At 41.5% G+C, this 27,072-nt stretch overlaps 1 protein-coding gene across 2 annotated transcripts in view; it reads right to left on the bottom strand.

The window, feature by feature from the left end:
* DCBLD1 (discoidin, CUB and LCCL domain containing 1) overlaps nucleotides 1-24,871 on the bottom strand; it is a 75,772-nt gene extending 50,901 nt beyond the window's left edge. Inside the window, exon 1 of one of the 2 annotated variants that reach the window (XM_070795919.1) lies at nucleotides 24,622-24,871. In XM_070795919.1, the coding sequence (XP_070652020.1) occupies nucleotides 24,622-24,763 (142 nt within the window). In that variant the 5' untranslated portion in view covers nucleotides 24,764-24,871. Of the gene's footprint in view, nucleotides 1-23,668; nucleotides 23,868-24,621 lie in introns of those variants that run through there. The other variant, XM_070795918.1, reaches the window with a different exon arrangement.
* Nucleotides 24,872-27,072: the final 2,201 nt, after the last annotated feature.

Here is a 27,072-nt window from a genome sequence, read left to right on the forward strand (position 1 = left end):
CCCACCAGGCTCCTCCGTCCATGGGATTCTCCAGGCAGGAATACTGGAGTGGGTTGCCATTTCCTCCTTTAGGGGATCTTCCCCATCCAGGGATTTAACCCAGGTCTCCTGAATTGCAGGAAGATTCCTTACCATTTTAGCCACCAAGGAAGCCTTGGATTAGAGGAGAGTTGACCTAAAGAAGCAGGAAGTTAGTTCCAAGGGGAAATGGAGATAGACAGCTAAGATAAAACTACTCTGAAACCTGGAGGTCTAGGCAGAAGTTGTGGAATTTATATGACTATGTAATAGAGGCCCACAGAGGATTTTGAGAAGTGAGATAATGAAAGAGGTATTTGAAAAAGACTCAAGATAGGAACTAGAATGCAGGAGAATGTGCATCATAGAGCAGGAGGAGGGTTTAAAATGCCTTAGCTGGGATGGAAAGGGAATGAAAAACAGGAGGAAGTTCACAAGAAAAAAATCAATGGACTTGGGTTTCAACCTATTATAATGGGAAAGACAGGAGGAGAAAATAACAACATTGAGATTTTGAGTCCAGAGATGATTGGAACAGTGAGGCTGATAAAACGAAAAGAGAAGGCCAGAGGGCAAGCAGGTTTGAGGACAAAGGCTATAAGTTTGGTTCTTAAAGCTTGAGGTGATAGCTGTAAAATATATTTCTGGATGCGGGTTCAATCCCTGCTTTGGGGAGATCTCCTGGAGAAGGGAATGGCAACCCACTCAAGTCTTCTTGCTAGGAAATCCCGAGGACAGAGGAGCCTGGCAGGCTACTGTCCAAAGGGTTATAAAGAATTGGACATGACTTAGGAACTAAACAAAAACATATTTCTGGAGCTCTCTGGCAGTAAGTACAAAATTGTTGAGAATTAAACGAAAATTATACTAGAGTAATGCATATGCTGCAGAAGCACATAGGGAACAAAGTTTTGATTTAAAACTTGAATTATTTACCTGCTCTTAAAGGCTTTAGTTAAAAAAAAAAAAAAAACTAATGCATAATTTCTCTTGGAAACCAGAAGATATGGCAATCACACCAGCAGGCATTCTAGCTGTGCTTTTAATAGAGATAGATGCCCTCACTCCCCACCAGGTCCCGGTCACTCATTTCTACGGCTCACCTCGCCTTTGAAGGCACTGATTTTGAGCACTGTGGTAAAACAACACTAAGGTAACTAGTGTTGTTGTTAGTTGCTCCATTGTGTCCTGCTCTTTTGTGACCCTAGGGACTGTAGCCCACCAGGTTCCTCTGTCCAAGGAATTTCCCAGGCAAGAAGACTGGAGTGGGCTGCCAGTTCCTTCTCCAGGAGATCTTTCAAACCCAGGGATTGAACCTGAGTCCAGAAATATGGCTATCACCTCACATGTAAGAACAAAACTTACAGCCTCTGTGCCCAAATCTTCTTGCCCCCTGGGCTTCCCTTTCTGTCATATTAGCCTCAGTCTTCAATCATTTCTGGACTCAAACCCCAGTGTTGTTTTTTCTCTTCCTCCTGTCTTTCCCATTATGATCAGTCAAAATTAGAGTCTGATTTTTTTTTCTTGTGAACTAGTTAGTGTACAATTCTGCATATAAATGTACATATAAATAACGCTGTCTAAGCCACCAAGATATCACTGGTCAAACATTTAAATGTCCCTTTTCTTAGTATTATGAAATTCTGCTCTTATAAGAAAAAAGAGAGAATTTCCTGGCAGTCTAATGGTTGGGGCTCCACGCTTCCACTGCAGGAGGCTCAAGCTGGATCCCTGGTCAGGGAAATAAGATCACGCATGCTGCGTGGCATAGCCATAAAATAAATAAATAAGAAAAAAGAAAGTGAAAACTTCCTAGACAACATAGCTACATATAAAATGAGGATCAATGACAGGTGAATCAGCCTGTACATGATTATTGTATTCTAAGTTTTAAGTGACATGTCATGACAAAGGAAAATCCCAGGGGGTCACTTTTATTCAAGGCTGTAATTATGCTTCTTTTCAATGTCTTCTACTCTAAACCGCATGAGGAAACTCCTTTCACCCATTGACATTGGCAGAATAGAAGCAAGTTTAAGTTTTCAGCACTCCCATCATTACTTTACATGGGAGATTTGTGCCTTCTTGGGAAAGTTTTCCCTTTTCACAATCTAGCAGAATGAAACTAAGTCTTTGTTCTCCCAAAAAAACCTGAAAAGAACTGTGAAGTCCTAATTCATTAGAAAAGCAAACAACTGTCTTCAGAAGCTGCAATTTCACTCTTACCTATGGAAGACTATTTATGGAGTTTTCTGGGGCAAGCGCTAATATAATAAATGTATTTCATGGATATTGATGACATCAGGAATTTTCAACCGACCATCTTTCCATAGTTTTGATTACTTCAAAGGACTAGATAGAATTAACAGTACTATAGTATATAACTGGAAGTTGCTAAGAGAGTAGATCTTAGAAGTTTTCACCACAAAAAGGAAATAGTAATTATGTGAGGTGACAGCAGTTGTTAATGAATGCCATGGTGTTAAATAACTTTGAAATATATAAATATATAAAACCAGCTCATTGTAGACTTGAACTTGCACAACGTCATATGTCAATTATATCTCGATAAAGTTGAGTGGAAAAAAGAACTAGAAATACATCAAAGAGGGACTAGGAAGTACCTAGGGAGATAAAATGCCTATGGTATCATATATTGAATAAAGTAGAGCATAAATAAAGCATATGGTATCATATATTGAATAAAGCAAATGAAAACAACAGATAAACACTATTCCCACGACCTCATCCTAACACTCTGTCACTTAACTCAGAACTCAGCTCTAATTAAGAATCACGAACAAGGAAGATGTCAAGAGTCATTTAAAAGTCTACCAATTCATGTTCCGTATATAACGTATTCACTTCAATACTGTGGTCATGATATTATATTACAGTGTTGCAAGATACTATCACAGGGAAAGTAGGCAAAGGCACACAACATCTCTTGTATTATTTCTTAACTGCAAGAGGTCTGTGATCATCTCAGAATAAAAATTTCAATTAAAAAATTGGAAAAAAAAAACCTATCAGCCTGGTTAAATTTGACTGGCAGTGGGTGAAAACAAAGGTGCTTTTATTTCCTATTTTATACTTTTTTATACTATTTAGATTTTGTGATCCTGTATGCTCTTCTACTTATCTTTAATTAAAGAATTTATAGAAGCTTGCATTAAAAAGATCACTACAGAATGATAACCAATAAAGGAGAATTTTTGTTCTAAAATCTTTTTGTACTAAATCCACTAACCAAGTTCTCATATTTTTTCTAAGCAGCACGGAGTGTTGAGTTTGAGAGGGTCATAATGTATGACCCAGTTCACAGATAACAACACAAGACATATATGGAATTGCCTTAAAGCTATTTAACCAATGGTGGATGCCAGATGACAATTCCAAGGTGATCCAATTCTAGAATTTTGAAAACACTTTTGTCTCACCTCTTTATTTTGTAACATAAGTGTATTTGTGTTTAATTTTGGGAAACTACCTGCACTGCTATCTTATCAGAGCCCTCTTTAGAGTCTTTCACAACATCTGTCTATTAAAATGAACAACTTGCTGATAAGAATATCTGGCAATGGTAACAAATAGATGGAACAAATAGATGGGTAGAAGGTGGAGGAAGAACTTCAAAATGAAAGAATCAGGCAGGGCACCATCTAAAGCCACTGATGGATCTCAGCATGACCACATGAGACCATGAGATGTTACAAGTCTCCTGACACATCTAAACCCACCGATGGATCTCAGCATGACCACATGAGGCCATGAGATGTTACAAGTCTCCTGACACATCTAAACCCACCGATGGATCTCAGCATGACCACATGAGACCATGAGATGTTATAAGTCTTCTGACAGGATCAAACGTGCTCTACACACCTTCACGTGTACTCTCACCAAAAAGCAAAACATGCGAATCAATAGCTGAATCTCATCAAGACTTTACATCTAATTTCCGTCCACAGGAAACACAGAGGGTAGAAACACAAGCGTACCGACACCATAAGGAAGTCATTAGCTGAATCCAGGCTGCAATATTCTACGCGCAACTGACCCAGTTTCTTCAACAATGAGTTGTACAAAGAGATATTTTAAAAAGTGTTTTAGATTAAAGGAAACTTAAGCACCACAACAACCATGTGAATCTTATTTGGACCATTATTTGAAAAAACCAATCTTACCAAACCATTTTTAAATGATAACTGGGGGTGATCTATAGATTCAATGCAATTCCTATCAAATTACCAATGGCATTTTTCATAGAACTGGAGCCAAAAACATTCTTTTGTTGTTGTTTAATTTGTATGCAAACACAAAAGACCCCGAATAGCCAAAATGATCTTGAGAAAGAAAAACAGAACTGGAAGAATCACGCTGTCTGACTTGACTATACTATAAAGCTATGGTAATCAGAACATACGGTACTGGCACAAAAACAGGCACATGGATTAACGGAACAGGATAGAAAGCCCAGAAATAAATCCACACACTACGGTCAGATAATCTCTGACAAAATAGGCATGAATATACAATGGAGAAAAGACAGTCTCTGCAATAAGTGGTGCTGGGAAAACTGGACAGCAACACGTGAAATGTGAAATTAGAACATTTTCTAACACCATATACAAAAACAAACTCAAAATGGATTAAAGACCTAAATGTAAGACCACTCCTAGAGGGAAACACGGGCAGGACATTCTTTGACATAAATCACGCAATATTTCTTTTGATCCATCTCCTAGTGTAATGGAAACAACAGCAAAAATAAAGCATACTTAATTAAACTTAAAAGCTTTTGCACAGCAAAGGAGACCATCAACAAAATGAAAAAACAACCTACGGAATGGGAGAAAATATTTGCAAATAATGCAACCCCAGAGGTTTAATTTCCAAAATATACAAATAGCTTATATAGCTCAATATAAAGAAACGTGACCCAAACAAAAAATGGGCAGAAGACCTAAATAGACATTGCTCCAAAGAAGACATATGGATATCCAACAAGTACATGAAAAGATGCTCAACATCACTAATTCCTAGAGAAATGCAAATCAAAACTACAATGAGGTACCACTTCATACTGTTTAGAATGGCCATCATTAAAAAGACTACAAATAATCAATTCTGGAGAGAGTGTGGAGAAAAGGGAAGCTTTCTACACTGTTGGTGGAAATGTAAATTGGTACAGCCACTGTGGAGAAAAGTATAGAGGTTCCTTAAAAAAACAAAGTTATCACATGATCCAGTAATCCCAGTTATGGGCATATTAACCTGAAAAGATAAAAATGCTGAATCAAAAAGATAAATGCATCCCAATGTTCATAGCAGCATGATTTACGATAACCAAGACATGGAAGCAACCTAATGCCCATCAACAGATGAACGGATAAAGACATGGTATGTGTATGTGTGTATGCATGTGTTTGTGTGTGTGTGTGTGTGTGTGTGTGTGTGTATATATATACATATGAATATCACTAGTTATAACAAAATAAGGAAATAATGCCCTTTGTAACAACATGGATGAAACTAGATATTACCATACTAAGTGAAGTAAATCAAAGACAAATACCACATGATATCACTTGTATGTAGAAACAAAATGATACAAATAAACCTATTTACAAAACAGAAGTAAACTCACAAACATAGAAAACAAATTTAAGGTTACCAAAGGGGAAGTGGTGTTGGGGGATTAAATTAGGGATTTGAGATTAACAGATACAGACTGCTGCTGCTACTGCTAAGTCACTTCAGTCCTGTCCGACTCTGTGCGACCCCATAGACAGCAGCCCACCAGACTCCCCCTCCCTGGGATTCTCCAGGCAAGAACACTGGAGTGGGTTGCCATTTCCTTCTACAAGGCATGAAAGTGAAAAGTAAAAGTGAAGTCGCTCAGTCATGTCTGACTCTTCGAGACCCCATGGACTTCAGCCTACCAGGCTCCTCCGCCCATGGGATTTTTCCAGGCAAGAGCACTGAAGTGGGATGCCATTGCCTTCTCCAAACAGATACATATTACTATATATAAAATAACAAGGACCTACTGTATAGCATAGGGAATTATATTCAACATCTTATAATAACCTATAATGGAAAAGAATCTGAAAAAGTATATATGTAGTTGATTTACAATGTTTCAGGTGTACAGCAAAGGGTGGTTCCATTCCTGGGTCGGGAAGATCCACTGGAGAAGGGATAGGCTACCCACTCCAGTATTCTTGAGCTTCCCTGGTGGCTCAGATGGTAAAGAATCCACCTGCAATGCCTGGGTTCGATCCCCGGGTTGGGAAGATCCCCTGCAGAATGGAATGGCTACCTCCTGCAGTATTCTGGCCTGGAGAATTCCATGCACTGCATAGTCCGTGGGGTCACAGAGGACACACTTGGCTCTGGAAGGCTGAGCGACTTTCACTTTCCAAGTCTTCCTTAAGAGAGGCAAGAGTCGTTCCTCACCACCTGCTCCTAATCTTTGACTGAGATGAGAAAAGGACCGACTGTGAAATACTTCTTTTCATTCTGATCCCAGAGAGCTACTCTAGAAACTGAAACTTGGCCTCATGTTAGGGGCCTGGGTTCTAATCCTGACACTCACACATAACATGCACTTTGCTATACACCTGAAACACTATAAATCAACTACAAGTTTAAAAAGTTAGACTTTCAAATGCAATGTATTTCTATTAATAAATGCGTGCTTTCGTGCTCAGTCATCACCTCAGTTGTGTTCAATTCTTTGCGACTCTATGGACTGTACCCCAACAGGCTCCTCTATTCATGGGATTCTCCAGGCAAGAATAATGGAGTGGGCTGCCATGCCCTCCTCCAGGGGATCCTCCCAGGGATTGAACCCGAATCTCCTACATTGCAGGCGGATTCTTCACTGCTGACTCACAGGGGAAGCCCATTAATAAATGTTGCTGTTGTTCAATTGCTCAAGTGTGTCCAACTCTTTGTGACCCCATGGATTGCAGCACTCCAGGCTTTCCTGTGCTTCAGCATCTCCCAGAGTTTGCTCAAACTCCTGTCCACTGAGTCAATGATGGCATCCAACCATCTCATCCTTCTTAATACTGATGCTAATTTTAAAAAAGACATTGGGATATTAAATACTATCAGGGGAGTACTATTCACTGTTTTGGGTGTGAAAATGGTATTGAAGTTACGTGAGAAAATGCCTTTCTTTTTAGGGATGCCTACCGACATATGTAAGGCTGAAATGACATGATGACATGAAGTATGGGATTTGCCATACAGCACTTCAGCAAAAAAAGGGAGGGAGGAGAGAAAAATAAATGAAAAAGATGGGGGAAATGTTGATGGTTACTATAGCTGGGTGATGAGGTATTCATAGGTGTTTTGGTCTTTTTTTTTTTTTTTAATTAAAATGAAGAAAAATAAAGGTCAATCTTGAAGGGAAAAAAAATACAATCAGGTTTAGGATGAAGCTACACATGGTGTTGGGAGGACTCCGGGAGAGTGAGCCGCAGTGATGCATTGGTGGCAGGGGACAGGGACACTGACCTACCACCTACCCACCATCAAGGGGAGAACAGGGCAAGAAGGGGGTAAGGAGGAAGTTTGGCCACAGGAAGTTTGTCTACTTTTCGAAGTTCTACCACACAGGGCTTTTCTTCTTCTTTTGAACTGTAATTTAATTGCCAAAGCACATGATGACTAAACTTTGCATCATTTCCTCCTCTCTTTCGGCTGAAAACTTCTCCCTTCTGAAGAACATGTGAAGGGTTCATGAGGGACCTAAATCCTGGGGTTTGCCTGGAGCCACCAACCCTCTACCTCCTCAAGACAACTTACAGAAATAAAATTGGATGTCTGAAGCTTCGATTTTGGAGAAAGCTGCAAGTACTCACCAATGCTTTATAAATCCCCAAGCAATCTCGACCCCAACGCTAAACATTTTAACTCTAAGCATTTGGAAACAGTCTAAATAAGAAGAGTCAAACTATGATGTCTTCAAGCAAATTGATATTAAGGAAAAGTTAAGACCATGTTTTAGAAAACTAATTTTAAAACAATATTGACCACATACATAAGTATGAAGGGAAAAAAAAAAGGTTTAAAGTGTTTATTTTTATGGTGTGGGATTAGAATTGATTTCCATTATCTTCTAAACTATGAGTACATTATATATAAACCAGAAAAATAACATAATTAAAACTACCAAATCCACCTAATGTTCTTTGAAACATTAAAGGCTGTGTTCAGCATTAGTCTTAAGTTTCTGTAAACCAACATACCTAAACTGGCATTAAAAACTTACTCAACAAACAGCTCAGAACTTAATATAATGTGGTTCTCACTTGAAGGAGCTCACAGTCAGAGGGGGAGAGAGGTGAGTTAACAATAATTCCTGAGAGTCAAGTGACAGATCCAATGGACCCAATATCTGCTCTCCAAATACCTGAAATGAACGGATATGCCTCTTTCAGACTTTAACATCAGCTACTTAGGAAGTACGGCTATACAAGCTATTCTCTAAATAAGCTTAAGACAAATCCCAGATGCTTGTCTACACGAATCCACCATTTATTTAGTCTACTGTAATTCCAGCCACTAAGAAAGGAAAACAATAACTTCCTTAAAAGACTATTTCCCTTTGATAAGAAGTCACGTTCCACTAACAGCAAAGTGAAATTAAGACATATCTGATATGGACTAAGTTCTGCAATACTACAAAGAATGATTCAGGCTTTAAAAACATTTTTTTAAACTGAATTGCACTTGTTGGAAAATTATCTGGATGAAGTTAAACAACTAGTACAAAAATACCTTTAAGATTAATTACTAACTCAACCACAGAACAAGACAGCAGTCTTCACACTTGTTTTATTATGACCCATAGTTAGAATCAAGATTTTTTTTCGTCACAACCTAAGCAAGCGCACATCCATACACCTGCATAAATAACAAGAGCCTAATGTTATAGTCCCTTGGACTGCAAGGAGATCCAACCAGTCCATTCTGAAGGAGATCAGCCCTGGGATTTCTTTGGAAGGAATGATGCTAAAGCTGAAACTCCAGTACTTTGGCCACCTCATGCGAAGAGTTGACTCATTGGCAAAGACTCTGATGCTGGGAGGGATTGGGGGCAGGAGGAGAAGGGGACGACAGAGGATGAGATGGCTGGATGGCATCACCGACTCGATGGACGTGAGTCTGAGTGAACTCCGGGAGTTGGTGATGGACAGGGAGGCCTGGCGTGCTGCAGTTCATGGGGTCGCAAAGAGTTGGACACGACTGAGTGACTGAACTGAACTGAACTGAATATTATAGTACTTTTTATTATATGTAATGAACTATGATATTTCCTACTCTATTCCATTTCTTTCTTTTTTAAAATTAAAAGCATACTGGTTGTGCCAAGTGAACTAAATGTACCACCTACAGATGGGTCCCAAGTTGCAATTTGGGAAAGAATGCTCTAAAATATCACAAGTGAAACCATTTCTAGAAACATGATTTCATTACAGTTGTATCTTTGCTCTTTGTAATATTCAAGTTACAACAGGTCTCAATGCATATACCATCACCCCTGTGTGGGTGTGAGAAAATTTCTTCCTATGTCTGAGATCAAGTGAACTCTTGATGACTACAATCTTTTCAACCACAAAAGGGAGTTTGCAATTATTACAGAGCTCTTTGTCTGATGGTAAAGCGAACAGCTTTCCCAAGCTATTACTAATTTCACTGTCAGCCATCCTCTCTTGTAAACTTTGTTACCCTCCAATTGTGCTTAACTTTTTTACTTATGTGTTGCCTGGAAAAGAATAGAAAAGCAAGCGGAGAAGAGTCTTTTTATTCTTTTTTTTGAGTCTTTTTATTCTTTGTGAGAATAAATAAACAGAAGTTACAATGGTAAAACTTCAATTATTCTAAATCTTTAGTTTTCCTGAAAAAATAATGGATGATAGGTGTAGCCATAGACACATGACTGACTCTGCAAAACAATTCTGCAAACTTAAACTTTAAGAATCTCCTTAAACTTTATTCTTACTATGTATAAAATAGGTGCTAAAGGTATAACTATTAATGTAATGAAGATGACACTTTTGTCTCAGCAGATGAAAGGCATATGAAAGTAAAAAAAAGGGGGAGGAACAGAAGGGACTTGTCAAGTCTCTCTATGTGAACTCTCAACACAATGCTTCCTATCAGCTAAAGAAAAAAATCACTTAAATCAATAATATGCATGAAAATTAAATCATTTCAAGAGGTCCTATCCAACAGTCCCTACATAATGGGAGATGTTTTCATCAGTGTGCAAAGACATCAATAATTTTAATATTAACATATTAAAAAGCATCATTTGTGCCCAATGGAAATAAAAATCTCAAAACCTAGTTTAATGCTATTCTTTGCTCCTGCTGCTAAGTCGCTTCAGTCGTGTCCGACTCTGTACGAACCCAGAGATGGCAGCCCACCAGGCTCCCCTGTCCCTGGGATTCTCCAGGCAAGAACACTGGAGTGGGTTGCCATTTCCTTCTCCAATGCATGAAAGTGAAAAGTGAAAGTGAAGTCGCTCAGTCATGTCCGACTCTTAGCGACCCCATGGACTGCAGCCCACCAGGCTCCTCCGTCCATGGGATTTTCCAGGCAAGAGTACTGGAGTGGGGTGCCATCGCCTTCTCCGAATGCTATGCTATTCTTTAATGGGGTATAAATAAAATCAGTGACAATTCCATAGTTCTTTGGTCACCCTCCAGTCTTGTGACTCCTACGAAAAGGAAAAAAGATCACTGTAAGGGCTGAGGATGTGAGGGGAAGACACATATTGTTTTTCTAATTTCATAAACTATTTCCATATACTTGGGAAGTGGCAATGCACTAGGTTCCTCTGTCCTTGGAAGCTGTGTGGCCTTGAGTGAGTCCCTTTGCCTCTCCAGGAGTCAATTCACCATCTGCAACACAGAGACAATGACAGTGCCCAACTAGGGTCATCATGAGGATCAGATGATACAATGCTAGTAAAGCACTGGGCAGAGAGGCGAGCATATAGCGAGAATTCAGTGTTATAATTACTATATTTTTCTCTTAAAATACTATACACAAAGTATCAAGAATATTGTTTTGAATTAGATGGCTTCTTCCAAATTGTAACACTCATTGGCTCTATGATTCTAAGAAGTTTGTATCAATCTTCCTTCAAAATGACCAACCAAAACTGGGCATGGTAAAGATGAATAAGGCTGTGTGTGTTAAGTGTTTGAAATTACTGGAAAGTCTAACTGGAATGCATTCCTCAAGATGTACGTAGGGCTACTAACTGGCAGCTCAGCATCTGTCCGAGTAGGCACTGTGGATCCCCTGGCCCTAGAAGGTTTACAGAGAGCAAGCCCATGTCACCAAAAAAGAGTTACAAGGCAAATAAGCTCCCAGAATCCTTTTCTTTACCTCAGGACAATCTCAAAGCCCCTGCTCTAACAGAGGACGCAGGCTGTAATACTCCCAAGGAACTCCTTGCTCATTGGATATCTCCTGGGAGTGGTGTTCTGTGGGACATATGGGCCAACTCCTAGGCACACAGAGACCCCAAAACAGTGCTTCTGGGATCAAAGATCAGTTGTGGAGAGATGGACCTGAGACTTTAGAGGTCTACAACCAGAGGCTGAAATTGTAATATCTGACTGATATTCTAAAGTCAGACTTCCCAAAGTTGTTATTAAGTTACAAGTGCTTAACTTACAAGAGAAATTGGTAACAAATTGGACACATTGTATGAGAAAAGTGTCTCCGTTTCACAGATGCAAATATAAAAATAAAACAAAACCCTTGTTTGTAAAGCAAAATAAACCTAAGATGACTGCTTTATCCCTGTTGAATAGATGCTCAGGATAAGGAAGTCAGAGAAAAATGGCTGCTGACCTTTACTAATAATGTCAGGATGTTGATGTCATGGCCACGCTGCAGTTGCTCAAGCTGAGGATAAATAAGAGCAATCCTTTCCATCTCAATGTGCTATGTTTTCCGAATTTGGTTCCATGTTAAATATGCATACTACTGATATTCACATAAATTGTAACCAGACACTGACTTTTCTCTCCATGTCCAAAAATTCCAATATTACTAAGTACAAAGTTCACCTGGGTTTTAGAAGTTAAAACTGTGGATAAACAAGGTCCTACTGTATAGCACAGGGAACTATATTTAATAACCTGTGATAAACCATAATGGAAAAGAAAATGAAAAAGAATGTGTATATATACACACACACATATATATAAAACTGAGTCAGTTTGCTGTACAGCAGAAATTAACACAACATTATAAATCATCTGTACATCAATAAATTTTTTTAAAATATAAAATGGTAAATGTTTCTCTCTTGCTCCCTCATACACACAGGTATTTTCACTTTGACAGATTTTTTTTTTAATTATTAAGAACCAAAAAGTTACTAGAACAGGAAAAAAAAAACATAAAATTAATTGTGAAAGGCTCTTACTAATAGGTAGCATTTATCAACCATCTATTGTAAAAAGTGACATACTGAGTGTTCTAAGGGCCTTTATATTAATTTTATTTAATCTTTAGGATCATCATATTTGGTTAATATATTATTAATTCCCATTTTAAAAATTATAAAACATTTCATACACATAGGCATACATATAAATAGCTATGTATAAATAGTAAAATCTCAAACATCCAAGTACATACCCCATATCTTTTGAGACAGGGCAATTCCAGCACAACCCAAGAAAGCACACAGCATCCTTTCTTCATCACATGTCCTTCCTATTATCCCTGTTATATGTGTGAAGAAGTGGAGGCTCTGAGAAGCTGAGTTGTCAGCCCCATGGAGGAGCTGGCGTGTGAACCTCACCTGTCTGACTCTAGAGACCATGAAACTCAAGCATTTAGGCTGCAATTGCTAAAGCTGCACATTTTGGGAGTGAGGAAACAGAGATTTAAGACATGCCCAGGATCACACTACTACTGCTAAGCAGCACAACTGGCATTAAAACCCACATTACAATTATTTATTTATAGTCCTTCTCTTTTGGTCTCAAAATTAACATGAGGAAGAGAGCCATATTTAAGTCAGGGTTTCTCATAAAACTTACGACAAATTCCACCACTCTCTCTTTTAAATTATTTAAGTAAGTGCTTTTTACTAGACTATTAAAGGAATAGTCTGAGAGGCGACTATTTCACTTTCAGCAGAGGTTGTTCTACTTGATTGCATCAGTGTAGCTTCCAAAAGCTGCTCTGTAAATGAAGGTTTCAGTAGATTAAAGTGCTGCTTCTCAAACTTCAGTGGGCACAGCAACCACCTGGAAATCTTACTAATACACAGGGCCTGAAATTTCTGCATGTCCAAAAATCTCTTGATAATGACTATTCTGCTGGTCCTTTTAAGATGTACTCTGAGTAGCAAGAGACTTGGGAAGGAAGTGAAGTGTTAGTTGCTCAGGCATGTCTGACTCTTTGCAACCCCATGAACACCAGGTTCCTCTGTCTATGGAATTCTCCAGGTAAGAATACTGGAGTGGGTTCCCATTCCCTTCTCCAGTGGGTCTTCCTGACCCAGGGATTGAACCTGGGTCTCCTGAATTGCCGGCAGATTCTTTACCATCTGAGCCATGAGGGAAGCCTAAGAGACTTAAACAGCCTTCATTATTAACAGGGATCTTGCCGTGAATTTTTTTAAAAATGAAAAATCCTTAACATGTAAGCTTTGTATGGTTTTACTTTAGTGTCTATTTCTAAAATTGGAACACATCTATTTCTGACATAGATTTACTCTAGATTTCACTTATACACCTAGGACAGAAAATAATAAATTTCAGGATCTATATTTAAGCCAGAGTGATATTTCTGACACATGGACAAGAGCATCAATTTAGAAATTATTTGAACATACAATGGAAAATATACAAAGAAATAGGATGAGAAGGTTTGTGGGAACACACATGTATGCACCACATACAAGGAAAAAGCAATCAATGTGTACCCACCAAAGAACAGCAAATCTCCATTGGGAAAGAGATGGCATTTTATCATACATCTAATGAGGTATGAAACGTAAGACTTGTGAGAAAAAAAGTAAACCTTATAAAATTCATGTCATATTGCATGGTTGTAAAAATTGTACAGCCATTGCACATTCTGTATTCTGCACTGCTGAATGTATCACAGTGGATAAGATCCATGGTTAGCTACTAACTGGAAGTTTTTGGTGGTTCAGATGGCAAAGAATCTGCCTGCAATGCAGGAGACCTGGCTTTGATCCCTGGGTGGGGAAGATCCTCCGGAGAAGGGAATGGCAACTCACTCCAGTATTCTTGCCTGGAAAATTCCACGGACAGAGGAGCCTGGCGGGGCTACAGTTCATGGGGTTGCAAAGAGTTGAACACAACAGAGTGACTGACACTTTCCACTTAAAGGTCTTAATATTTCTGTGGCAAATATAATCACCTCTAAGAGAAAGCCAAAGGCTACTAATTTAAAACTTTATTGCATAAAAACCCCCTGAAACTGCATTCTTCCAAGGCTTCCTTTCTTGAACTTGATCTCATCTGGAAGAACATCTCAAGAAGATGAGAGTCAGGAGACCATCCTAAGGCACTTAAAACTGTAGGACTTGCTCCCCGAGTCCACTTTAGGCACAGAAAGTGAATGTGTCTGGGGTAAATGATCCAGTCTCTCTGAATCTCAGTTCTTTCAACAGCTCTCAGACTTGTCAGGACTAAATTAAGTTAGAGGCAAAAAAAAAAATTGACTAAAAAAAATACAAAGGTAAGGTTTTAAAATGTTGTTTACATCAAAAAAATCTGATTGGGTAACAATCATCAACAGACACTTAAACCACTAACTGAAATATTGATGGGGATGAGTCCTGTGAGTGAGCAAGAAATTACTATCCTGCAGACTACTTCCAGGTCATATGGGAAAAGGCAACTTTATAACGGAGGGATCAAGCTGTAATTTCTGGAAGTCACTGATCATTCTTGGCATCATTCAAACACGGGGCAATAAAATAACAGTAGTAATAAATGCATCTTGTTGTGATACAATTAGTAGTACATGGCACTCTGAGGTACCTTTATCAAAACATTTAGCCTGAGTCTAATCACAGTTGTAGGTCTAATTCAGCTTTATACTTTAGGCGCTGGTGCAAGTAACAGACACACCACTCAGAAGCAGTAAGTCAACTTAAAATGTGAGCCATGTCACCAGATGACTGAATCTGACTTCCTTTCAGGAAAATAAAATGTATGCGGCTGGGGATCAGCCATAGACTAAAAGTGACTTAACAGATGTAGTAACTAACGGCAAAGTGTGAACCTTGTTTAGATCCTTGTTTGAACAAACCAATAGCCCAAAGACATGTTTAGGTCAACAGGGGAAATATGACTTGAGTATTAGATGATATTAAGATATTACCATTAGTATTTTTAGGTGTGCTCAAGCCATTGTGGCCATGTAAGAAAATGTTAATAGATGTGAATTAAATCTTTAGGGGAGAAATGCCTTGAAGTCTTTAATATACTTGAATACCTCAGGGGAAAAGCAGTGTGTTTGTTAAGATCTTAATAATATAGCACAGTAACTATAGCAAAGAGGATGAAAAAGGAAAAGAAGAAAGACGGGTTGGGGGGAAGAAAAAGGAATTTCTTACCCAAAAGGCAAGAGGGTCTCAAAGATTTTTCGACCCTTCTGAGCTAGCACTGACAGCAGGTACAGGGCCATTTCTTTGTTGAGTTGAGTTACCTTCTATTCTAGACTCTTGGCAAAGCAGTGGCTTTCTAGGGGCAAGTGGAAGAAAAGGCAAATCGTGGTCCATGTGATTCTCACAGTGAGCAGCCTCCATTCTAAACTCAGAGCAGGAGCAATCTAATAAACAGATCTCACGTTCCAGTGGGCCCATGAGCTATTATGTCTCAACAGTTTCCTCCTTGGGACTGAAATCAACCACACTTCAATCTGAAGTGAACCTGCTTTCGTGAAAAGCAATAAGAAAGCTGCATTAACCTACTCAGCCACTTAGAATTTAAGTGAGACCCACAGAAATGTTTAATGTTTTCCCTGTAGGAAATTTTATATACTGGCACTCGAAACTGAACTGGACTTCATAACTCATAACCTTTAACATTCACTGGTCTTGATGTTCATCAGAAATAAAAGTGTTGTTTTTTCCTTTTTTCAAGAATAGAGTGCTCCATAAAAATCATTTACACACAACCTCTAGGTATATTCATGAAACACTCTCAGTTATGAAATGGAGCCATATAAAATTAAAACGACCATATACAAGTGTATATAAGACAAAGACATTTCTGCAAATATGGGGAATTACGTCTTCCCTGGAGATCATGAAAACTAGATAAGTAGATTAAACAGAAGTGGCATTGAATAGTCAAGGCATATAGGACTCTATAGCTTGACACAGTGCCAATGTCACAAATACCTAAACTGTCCCCAAATGATCTTCAAGGTAAAGCAGGGCCCTGCTGTCCTCAAGGTATAAGCACCTGCAGATCTCAGGGGACCACTGACTCACCTCGCCCAAACCGGTATACCACCCGCTCCCCTGCTCTCAAGATTGCCAGCACCTAACCTGGCAGCTTTCCCAGTGTTGTTTGGAAAGGGGTCTCAGATTCCCAGCCCTTTTCAGGGTTGAATTCAGTTATTTTCTTGAACACATGTAAGGTATCTCTAAAGACATCACAACAGTCATGTGTGCAATATCCTCTAAAAACACTTAAGTGACTATTACCCTTCACCTCATTCTCTCAGACTTCAGCCACAGTGTGCATGCACTGACTCAGGAAACAGTTATCTGGAAATAGTTATCAGCCAGGCACTGTACTTGGTGCTGGTGCTGAATAAAAAGGCTCTGTTTCATTCCTGCTTTCATGAATCTCAGACTTTCCTCCTCTTTTTCTCCCATCCCCACCCCCATCCCAAGATTAGAACTCAGTTTGAATTTATTTCCACAGTGGGTTAAAAATCACCATGTGGTTTTTTTCCCCCTCATCAATTAAGTCTCTTCCATTCCTGAACCCCCTAAGGTGAAAAACTTTTTTTTTTTAATTTTATATACAAAGCAGAGAATTAACATCTGGAAGATGATATCAATGTGATTACATCTGGAAGATGATATCAGTGCTGCAAAAAGGCAAAATTACTCCTTAGTCTTTCTTACTCCAGACCTGAAAGTCTGGCAATAGTTTTCGTTTCATCTTCAATGCTTTGGAATATACCAGAAGTTCAGTTCAGTCCAGTCACTGAGTCGTGTCCAACTCTTTGCAACCCGATGGACTGCAGCACACAGGCTTCCCTGTCCATCACCAACTCCCGCAGCTTACTCAAACTCATGTCCATTGAGTCAATGATGCCATCTCCTCCTCTGCCGTCCCCTTCTCCTCCTGCCTTCAATCTTTCCCAGGATCAGGATCTTTTCCAATGAATCAGTTCTTCTCATTGGGTGGCCAAAGTATTGGAGTTTCAGCCTCAGCATCAGTCCTTCCAATAAATAATCAGGACTGATTTCCTTTAGGATGGATTGGTTGGATCTCCTTGCAGTCCAAGGGACTCTCAAGAGTCTTCTCCAACACCACAGTTCAAAAGCATCTCTTTTTTCGGCATTCAGCTTTCTTTATACTCCAACTCTCACATCTATACATGACTACTGGAAAAAGCATAGCTTTGACTAGATGGACCTTTGCTAGCAAAGTAATGTCTCTGCTTTTTAATATCCTGTCTAGGTTGGTCATAGCTTTTCTTCCAAGGATCAAGTGTCTTTTAATTTCAAGGCTGCAGTCACCATCTGCATTGATTTTGGAGCCCCAAAAAATAAAGTCTGTCACTTTATTATAAAGTCCATTGTTTCCCCATCTATTTGCCATGAAGTGATGGCACCGGATGCCATGATCTTTGTTTTCTGAATGCTGAGTTTTAAGCCAACTTTTTCACTCTCCTCTTTCATCATCAAGAGGCTCTTCAGTTCTTCTTCCCTTTCTGCCATAAGGGTGGTGTCATCTGCATATCTGAAGTTGTTGATATTTCTCCCAGCAATCTTGATTCCAGTTTGTGCTTCATCCAGCCTGGCATTTCGCATGATATACTCTGCATATAGGTTAAATAAGCAGGGTAACAATAGACAGCCTTGACATACTCCTTTCCCAATTTGGAACAGTCTGTTGTTCCATGTCTAATTCTAACTGTTCCTTCTTGGCCTGCTTACAGATTTCTCAGGAGGCAGGTCAGGTGGTCTGGCATTCCCATTTCTTGAAAAATTTTCATAGTTTGTTGTTATCCACATAGTCAAAGGCTTTGGCGTAGTCAATAAAGCAGAAGTAGATGTTTTTCTGGAACACTCTAGCTTTTTCGATGATCCAACGGATATTGGCAATTTGATCTCTGGTTCCTCTGCCTAATCCAGCTTGAACATCTGGCAGTTCATGGTTCACGTACTGTTGAAGCCGGGCTTGGAGAATATTGAGCATTACTTTACTAGCATGTGAGATGAGTGCAATTGTGCGGTAGTTTGAGCATTCTTTGGCATTGCCTTTCTTTGGGATTGGAATGAAAACTGACCTTTTCCAGTCCTGTGGCCACTGCTGAGTTTTCCAAACTTGCTGGCATATTGAGTGCAGCTCTTTCACAGCATCATCTTTTAGGATTTGAAATAGCTCCACTGGAATTCCATCACCTCCACTAGCTTTGTTCGTAGTGATGCTTCCTAAGGCCCACTTGACTTCACATTCCAGGATGTCTGGCTCTAGGTGAGTTATCATACTGCCGTGGTTATCTGGGTCATGAAGATCTTTTTTGTACAGTTCTTCTGTGTATTCTTGCCACCTCTTCTTAACATCTTCTGCTTCTGTGTGAGTTCCTCTATTTTAAACCCATATTTTCAGACTTTCTGTTTACAAATAGCAGTTGGACTAGACATACAAGTTCAGTACTTTGTCTTGTTCAGGTTGATTCTCAGCTAGGGTCAGCTCGGAGTCTTCAACCGCAGGGCAGGAACTGGTTCCTCACTGCCTTCTCACCCTATTCTCACTGAGCACCCATCTCCTACCAAGCACCCAGCAAGCACTAGTCACAGCACCAGGCTTCTCATGGACCTTGCATTCTCATGGCAGGGAGATAGACAAGAAAGAAAGCTATAGATCACTCTGTTAGAAGATATGAAGTGCTCTGGAGAAAACTGCAAGCAAGGAGCAGAGCATGTGGAGTTTTGGGGAAGACAAGAGGGCTCCAGGTGGTTAGGGCTGGTCTCCTTCCAGCCCTTTCTTGGGCAAGATCCCAAGAAAGACTAACGGGGAAGGAAGTTGTGTGGACATTTGGGGACAAGCCTGTTCCAGGCAGAGGGAGTAGCACATGCAAAGGCTCTGAGCTAGCAGGGAGCCTGATACCACCAAGAAATAGTGAGAAAATCAGTATGGCTGGGAACATGGAGTGTGGTAGAGAATGAGATCCAGGAGGCAGTGGGGGAGGCAGAACAAAGGGTCCCTGTATGTGTCAATAGTAATAAACAGTAATAATTAATAAGGTAGCTGCCATTTATTGAGTTCTCTGTGCTAAGAGCAAGTCCAAATAGGTATTGTGTATTATCTCCTTACCTGGAGGAGGGCATGGCAACCCACTCCAGTATTCTTGCCTGGAAAATCCCACGGACAGAGGAGCCTGGAGGGCTACAGTCCATGGGGTTGCAAAGAGTTGGACATGACTAAGCACAGGACATTATCTCCTTAAAATTTTAAAACAACCGGTTGCTCTAATATGCAGAGATTTGACTTCATAATTCAGGACTATCATAGCAGTAAGTCCAAAACTCTCTAGGAAATATCTCCCTTGTCCCTCTTCCCTGTCCCGTACCCCACTGCCTTAACATGACTAAAATCTTTGCTACATGCTGCAGTTAATTTCCCCTTGCACCTGAAAAATAAAAATCTAGTTTCTTATAAATGTCAAATGTCTTGCTTATTTCCAAGTTGTGATCTTTAATATGATTTTCTAGTCTGTTGCAGTACCCTAAGGTAAAAGGGTTCAACTTATGAAAAGTGTGTAAGTACAGTTTGAGACACTTCAGAGTTCAAATCCTGTTTTAATTACATCCTTTGATGTGTTTAATTAATCCTTCAGCACAACTTTTTCTCCCCTGAAATATATGGTATAACTTCATGTTTCAGGGTGCCAGTTACAGATTGCACAAACTAGTGCCAAAAGACATATTGTTCTGGTGGCCACCCTCCCTTCCTTCTGCTGCACTTGCATTTAAAGGCATCCTGACGTATAGAAATAAGCACGCCAAGAGAGCTGGGCTTGCGAAACAGAGCTAATTAGTGGAAGCATCAGATGTGCCTTCATAAGAACTTTGATTAAACCCTTTATTACCTAGTTTCCTCTAAGGAGGACAATTTGAAAATATCTCCTAAATAAAAAGACACTGTTCAGTTCAACTCGAGAAACATTTATTGGTCAGGTGCTATGAAGATAAGGACAGTCCCAGTCACTGCCCTCCAGAACTTAGAGTTTATCACGTTGACCAAATGGCAGACCTTCAAGATGAAGGAAAATCTGGGATAACTGCACGCACTGATGCAGAAGGTGCCAGAAGAAAGTGGGGACTACTTTTTAAAAAGCCAGTCACCCAAAGCATCAGACATCACCTGTCCCCTGTTGAACCAAATGTAAAGGACAGATGGCTTAAAAGCAGAACTTCTGAAAGTAAAAAGTTAGAGTTGGGCAGAATCTTATAATCAAATTTTCTGTATCTAATTGTATGCTTACAAGTTTCCACAGATATTAACTGCTTATTTTTATTCTTCTAATACTTAAATCACAAGAAGGAAATCTTTAATATCCATTTCCAAATATTTTAGTGAAGAAAGAATCAGAGATTTTTAGTTAGCACCAATTCCTCACATGAATAAAAGGTATTTTATTTCACAAAACTGATAATCAAGGTAATAAGACCTAAGCCCAAGCCTATGGATTTATACAAACTGAAACAATGCTAATGATCAACATACATGTGATATTACTGTCGTCGTTTTAGTCACTAAGTCATGTCCAATTCTTTTGCCAGGCTCCTCTGTCTTTGGGATTTCCCAGGCAAGAATACTGGAGTGGGTTGTCATTTCCTTCTTCATGGGATCTTCCCAACCCAGGGATGGAACCCACATCTCCTGCACTGCACCGAGATTCTTTACCGCTAAGCCACCTGCGAAGCCCCAAATGTGATATTATGTAAAGTCAAAATCATGTGAAACAATCTGTGGAAATACTTAACATTAGTTAAGTGGGTCCAGAGGAACAGGGCATAAGAAGGAGCAAAAATCAGCCCATATTCTGCTTATCAAGCCCTAATGCCTGGGGCCTGCCTGGCAGTGAATATAGAAGAATGGACTTTAAAAAAAAAAAAGAAAAAAAAATATATAGCAAAAACAGCACATAGGCAAGCAGCAGTCTTACAAGGAACCAGTATAGCTTCAGGGGTCACCAGACTCTGACTTTTTAAAAAAAATGAATAAATTCATTGACTAGGCTTATAAATATTCAGATTATCACATTTATTTCCTGAAACAACACAATGAATAGAAGTCTAATATTAAATGGTCTGTGACACAGATGGTAGTAGCACTTTATCATATTATCATCACACAGTATTATATGATATATGTTATAATAATATACGATATATATAATTAACATTGTACAATATCAGATGTTTCCAGCATCTCAAAGCTGATTTGAATCAGAATTACCTGTGGGAACTTTTTAGAATCGCATCTTCCCAGGCCCCACCCATTGGATGTTCTGATTCACAGTATGGGTTTGGGGCTTTACAAAGCTTCTGGAGACAGGGGTGATCAGGCAGGTGGGGGAGCCAAGAAGCACCAGACTAAGCTACCTTCAAAAACAATGATGGTAAAATGCAATAAATAGAGTCTTCTCAACAAAACCAGATTCATGCTAAGGCACGAGTCTTACTTTTTAAACATTAAGAGTACTAATATCACTGAAGATCACCATACAACTATATACCCAGTAGCATATTTCAAAACCTAAAACGGGTTTGCATACTTAAATTTACGAAAACTTGAAAAACAGGTGATCAAGGGCTAATCTGAAATACCACAGATGTGAGAGATATTCAAAAATCATTGATTTTGCCTCTTCACTCAAGAGATATCAGAACTCAAGTTCCTAGATTTTTTTTCAGTAAATGTGCCAAATCTAAGTTTTACTTCTTTTGTGTTTGAATACCTATGCCTTTATTGGTTCTTTTAACATCCTAAATATACAGGATTCTTCATGGAAACACGACATCTTCTTCCAACAATTTTGTGCAATAAATATCAAATGTGAAGCTCTAGGAATCTAAGCAATCACACTACTTCCCAGAGACTGCTCTATAAAGCACCCAGTTAACAGTCTGGATGCCATATAACATCTAAAAAAACTGCATTTGGAAAGATGGTGACAGCTGTGGCCAGACTAGTATAGGAACACATCGCTGGATCTATTCATAGATGTACAGTACTGAAGGTGCATCTTCAAACAATGACCTGAGAAACATTTTCTAAGGGCTTAAGACACCCACGATCAAAATCCTACATATTTAATAAAAGCACACACATTTATCAATATTTTACAACATTCCTAGCATTCTGCTATTTTAGGGGTTTATTTTTTTCTTTCTTTCCTAACAAATAGCTATGTAAGCTAATTTAGGAACCAAAATCAACATCTTGAGTATCAAAGTTTCAGACTGAGAATAGAGGGTTCAGTGACCAAAACGCCTGCCTTTGGTTTAGCTTTGATTCTTGTCCCATTAGAAAACACGGGGTGGGGAGCCGTCAAAATATTCTGGATAGATGCACTGCCATTAAATCATCTGAGTTGATGAGGGGCAAAAGTAAGCTAGGAGGGAAACCACTGGAAAACTCCGCAGAAAGCTGTCCCTCGCGATCAATAAAGAACTAAATTTCAAGGATTTGCCTACAGCTGGTAAAACGGCTTACTGCTTTCAGCTGCTGGATAAGCAGCAGTAAACTCGCCGGTGGGCTAATTAGGTCCAACTTGAAGGCAAGGACCAGGTCCAGAGAACGATCAGCCAGGTCGGGAGACTCGCTTAGACACCCAAGAAGGAGCCGAACCACACGGTTCCAAGTCGGGGCGCAGCAGCACACTCTAGAGGGGCGTCCTGTTTGGGGCTGCCGGCTTCCCAGGGCGGACCTCGGGAAATCGTTTCCCAACCATCCGTGCCAGCCAGAAGCTCACACGCCGCGCAGGGACGAGAGGCGGCCGACTGTGGGCAGCTCTGTCAAAAGGTTTGAGAGGCGCCTCCCCCGCTCACACCCTCCCGGTAAGGCTGGGGTCTTCAGCTCGCGAACCCCGGGCCATGTCACTTCTCACGGGGCCCGCGGAGTCAGGAAGTCTGGAAACCAACTGAGGGGGAGAGAGAAAGTAGGGAGGCGCGAAGTGTCTGCGGGCAAAGGAAGGAGTTTGGTGGGGAGCGACTGGAATGCAGTAACTTATTTTTGACCCGAGCCGCCATCGGCTGGAGAGAGCGGGACTCCAGGCGCAGGCTGCGACTCCGACTTTCCCCCGCGCGCTGTCCCTCCAGGCCCAGCCCGCCGCCCACCGGACGCGCTCCACTCACCCAGCTCCTCCGCCTGCAGCCAGAGCGGCGCGAAGACCGCGAGCAGCAGGGCCAGGAGGCCGCGCCGGACAGCCCCCGCCTGCGCGCAGCCGCCGCGGGCGCCGGCCACCATGGCCCCGCCGGGCGCCAGCTTGGCAGGCTCAGCTTCCCCTTGGCGCGCGCAGCGCCGCCGCCGCCCCGGCCGGCCGCCTCCTTCGCGGCCGAGCGCAGCGCCTGGACTGGGCGCAGCCGCGGCCGGGCACCGAATCTCATTGGGGCGGCCCGGGGCCCAGCCCGGCGGGGGCGTCTCCTGCCCCGCCCCGCACGCCGGCCCCCAAGGAGGAAGTGGCTCCCGGGTGGCGGCGGGCCGCCGGAGTGGAGGCGCACCGGGAGCTCCGTTTTCCTCCGAGAGCATACGCTCTCGTTTTCCTCCGCCCCTCCTCTCCAGTGCACGTGAACCTGGGAGCCCGGAGGACTCCTGTCGGTGAGACCTGCCCCGAGCAGCAGTGTGCCCGGGGAGTCCCCAGAGTGCCGGAGCCAGGGGTGGGCGCGCCGCCTACTCTCTGCTAAGCCCACGGGGCTGAGCATGCCATTGACAGTAGCAATGGAGGGACTCGAAATATTGTCACGGTAGGATGATGGTGGTGACAACATCCAGTTCAAGTTCCCTCATTCATTCATTCATTCATTGAAAAGTTACTAGGTTTCAGAAGGGTGCCTTCCAGGCACGGCTCTAAAACCTTGTGACACTTGGCAGACATTAAAAATAATCAGGCAAGTATGCAAAGCAAATTGCAGTCGTAGACGAAGAGTGCCAGTGGAGTACACCCAGGAAGGTCTAATTAGATGGCAGGAGTCGAGACTGCAGGTAGGAATTAGACACGAAAGGCTTCACTTAAAAAGTGGCATCTGAGCTGAGGCTCGGAGAGTGAATGGGACTCGGGAAAACTGAAGGCGGGGGCAAGAGAACTTACCTGCTGCGCAGAAGAGCTGAGGGAGGAAAGGGCCTGCGTGGGGGGAGCGAGGCGAACAGGTGAGTTCATGGCCGGGAGTGGGAAGCCAGAGTACTGAGCAGGGGCCGAACGCGGAGGGCCTGGAAGGGTGTTTAAACTTCATCCCCGGCGCAAAGAGCAGCCACGGAGGGTTCAGACGGGAGGAACGACATGATCTGGCGGGTGAAGGAGGGTTTGGGGGAGGACAGTTTGGAAGAGGGGAGGATTACAAGGCTATTAGCGAATAGCTGGGTGAGAAAGAGGTAGTGAAAGTGAACGAGGACAGATTGAATACACATTTTAAAGACTGACGTCTCCAGATCGCTAGACCTCAGCTCTCTACCGTAACCTTCTCGCTACCGCTCCGCGCGCTGCGGTTTTCCTGGGTAACACCTGCGGAAGCAGAGAGGCGGAAGTACTGGGGCGGGGGTGGGGAGTACCAGTAGCCTCTCTAAGGTCCAGTTCGGTCCATCACGCGCTTTTTGGATACCCCCGATACAGTCTGTGCACACATGCATTCCTTTTTTCCTCTATTTTTTGACTGACTAAAGTTAGTCGAAACTTCCAATGAGATTATCTTTGGGGCTTTGCTTTCTGGAAGGCAGCAGAACTTAGAGGAAAGAATTCAGGCTTAGAAATGAGGTTGATTCAAGTCTGGATCTCGGATCAGCCATTGACTGGGACTGATTCTCTCTGGGCTTCTCTTCACTGGGGAGTATAATACCTAACTTTCCTGGTTGTCACAAAGACTAGATAAAATATGTATAAGAAGTTCTAGCATACTTCCCTGGTGGTCCAGTGGTTAAGAATCCACCTGCCAATGCAGGGGACATGAGTTGGATCCCTGGTCCAGGAAGATTCCATATGCCATGGGGGAACTAAGCCCAGGGGCCACAACTACAGAAGCCCTTGTGATGTGCTGTGCTTAGTTACTCAGTCGTGTCCAACTCTTTGCGACCCCGTGGACTGTGGCCCACCAGGCTCCTCTGTCCACTGGGATTCTCCAGGCAAGAATACTGGAGTGGGTTGCCATGCTCTCCTCCAGGGGATCTTCCCAACTCAGGGATTAAACCCAGGTCTTCCGCACTGAAGGAGGATTCTTTACCATCTGAGCCACCAGGGAAGCCCAGGAGTACTTGAGTGGGTAGCCTACCCCTTCTCCAGGGGATCTTGCGGGACCCAGGAATCGAACTGCGGTCTCCTGCATTTCAGGCAGGTTCTTTACCAGCTGAGCTACCAGAGAAGCCCCACAGAAGCCCTTGCTGTTGCTGCTGCTAAGTCGCTTCAGTCTATGCTGACTCTGTGCGACCCCATAGACGGCAGCCCACCAGGCTCCACCGTCCCTGGGATTCTCCAGGCAAGAACACTGGAGTGGGTTGCCGTTTCTTTCTCCAATGATGAAAGTGAAAAGTGAAAGTGAAGTCGCTCCCTCATGTCCGACTCTTATCGACCCCATGGACTGCAGCCTACCAGACTCTCCGTCCATGGGATTTTCCAGGCAAGAGTACTGGAGTGGGGTGCCATTGAAGCCCTTGGGCAGCCACAAATAAAGAACTAAAAAGGGATTTGGTTTGTTTTTTTTTTTTTTTAAGTTCTAGCTTGTGAGTAATCAGTAAATAATCGGTTTAGCATATTTGTATTGAAAGCAAATTCACACCCCTGAAAATATTATATATTCTTACACACAACAAAAAGATACTTTGATATGCTGAATCATTTCCTAACTCCATTTTTTCCTTTTTTTTTTTTCCTTTCATTCTTTCTAAGAAGGTGGGTATGGGCAGCTTCAGGCTTCTACCAGGTGTGGCTCTGAGAGTAATGAATGAAGATAAACAATGGGAGCATTGTTCACCCTGAGGAATTCATAGGGTGGGGCAGGTGGGCTCCCTTGGGGATCTTTTCTGTCTAAGACGGTACCTTGATGGGACTCCAGTAGTTTATTTTACACCAGCATCCTGAGCCAGATCGGGAATTTTGGGATCAGGTAATGAGAAAACTAAAAGGCCAGGTGGATCCTAGTACTTGCACATGCCATTCTTTCCTTAAAAAATAAAGTCTCTAGTCAAAAAAAAAAAAAAAAAAAAAGCATAGTGAAAGAAAAACATGAAAATGCAACAGGTTATCAATTATACTTTTGTATATAATACAATGTCTTCCCTGGTGGCTCAGATGGTAAAGCGTTTGTCTACAATGTGGGAGACCCGGGTTCGATCCCTGGGTTGGGAAGATCCCCTGGAGAAGGAAATGGCAATCCACTCCAGGACTAATAAGCCTCATTGAATTGATATACTTCAGCCACACAGACTTTTATGTTAGGCATGTGCGCCTGTTTTATTCTTGAGTTCGTACCATTTTGATTTTTCTTTTATAATGCATCTCTGAAGTTCATGTAAAGTTCCAAGATGCTATTAAAGATTATAATTGTTAGAATCC

Source organism: Bos indicus, chromosome 9 (genome assembly GCF_029378745.1).
Source record: "Bos indicus isolate NIAB-ARS_2022 breed Sahiwal x Tharparkar chromosome 9, NIAB-ARS_B.indTharparkar_mat_pri_1.0, whole genome shotgun sequence".
In the NCBI taxonomy this organism is placed as follows: Eukaryota; Metazoa; Chordata; class Mammalia; order Artiodactyla; family Bovidae; genus Bos; species Bos indicus.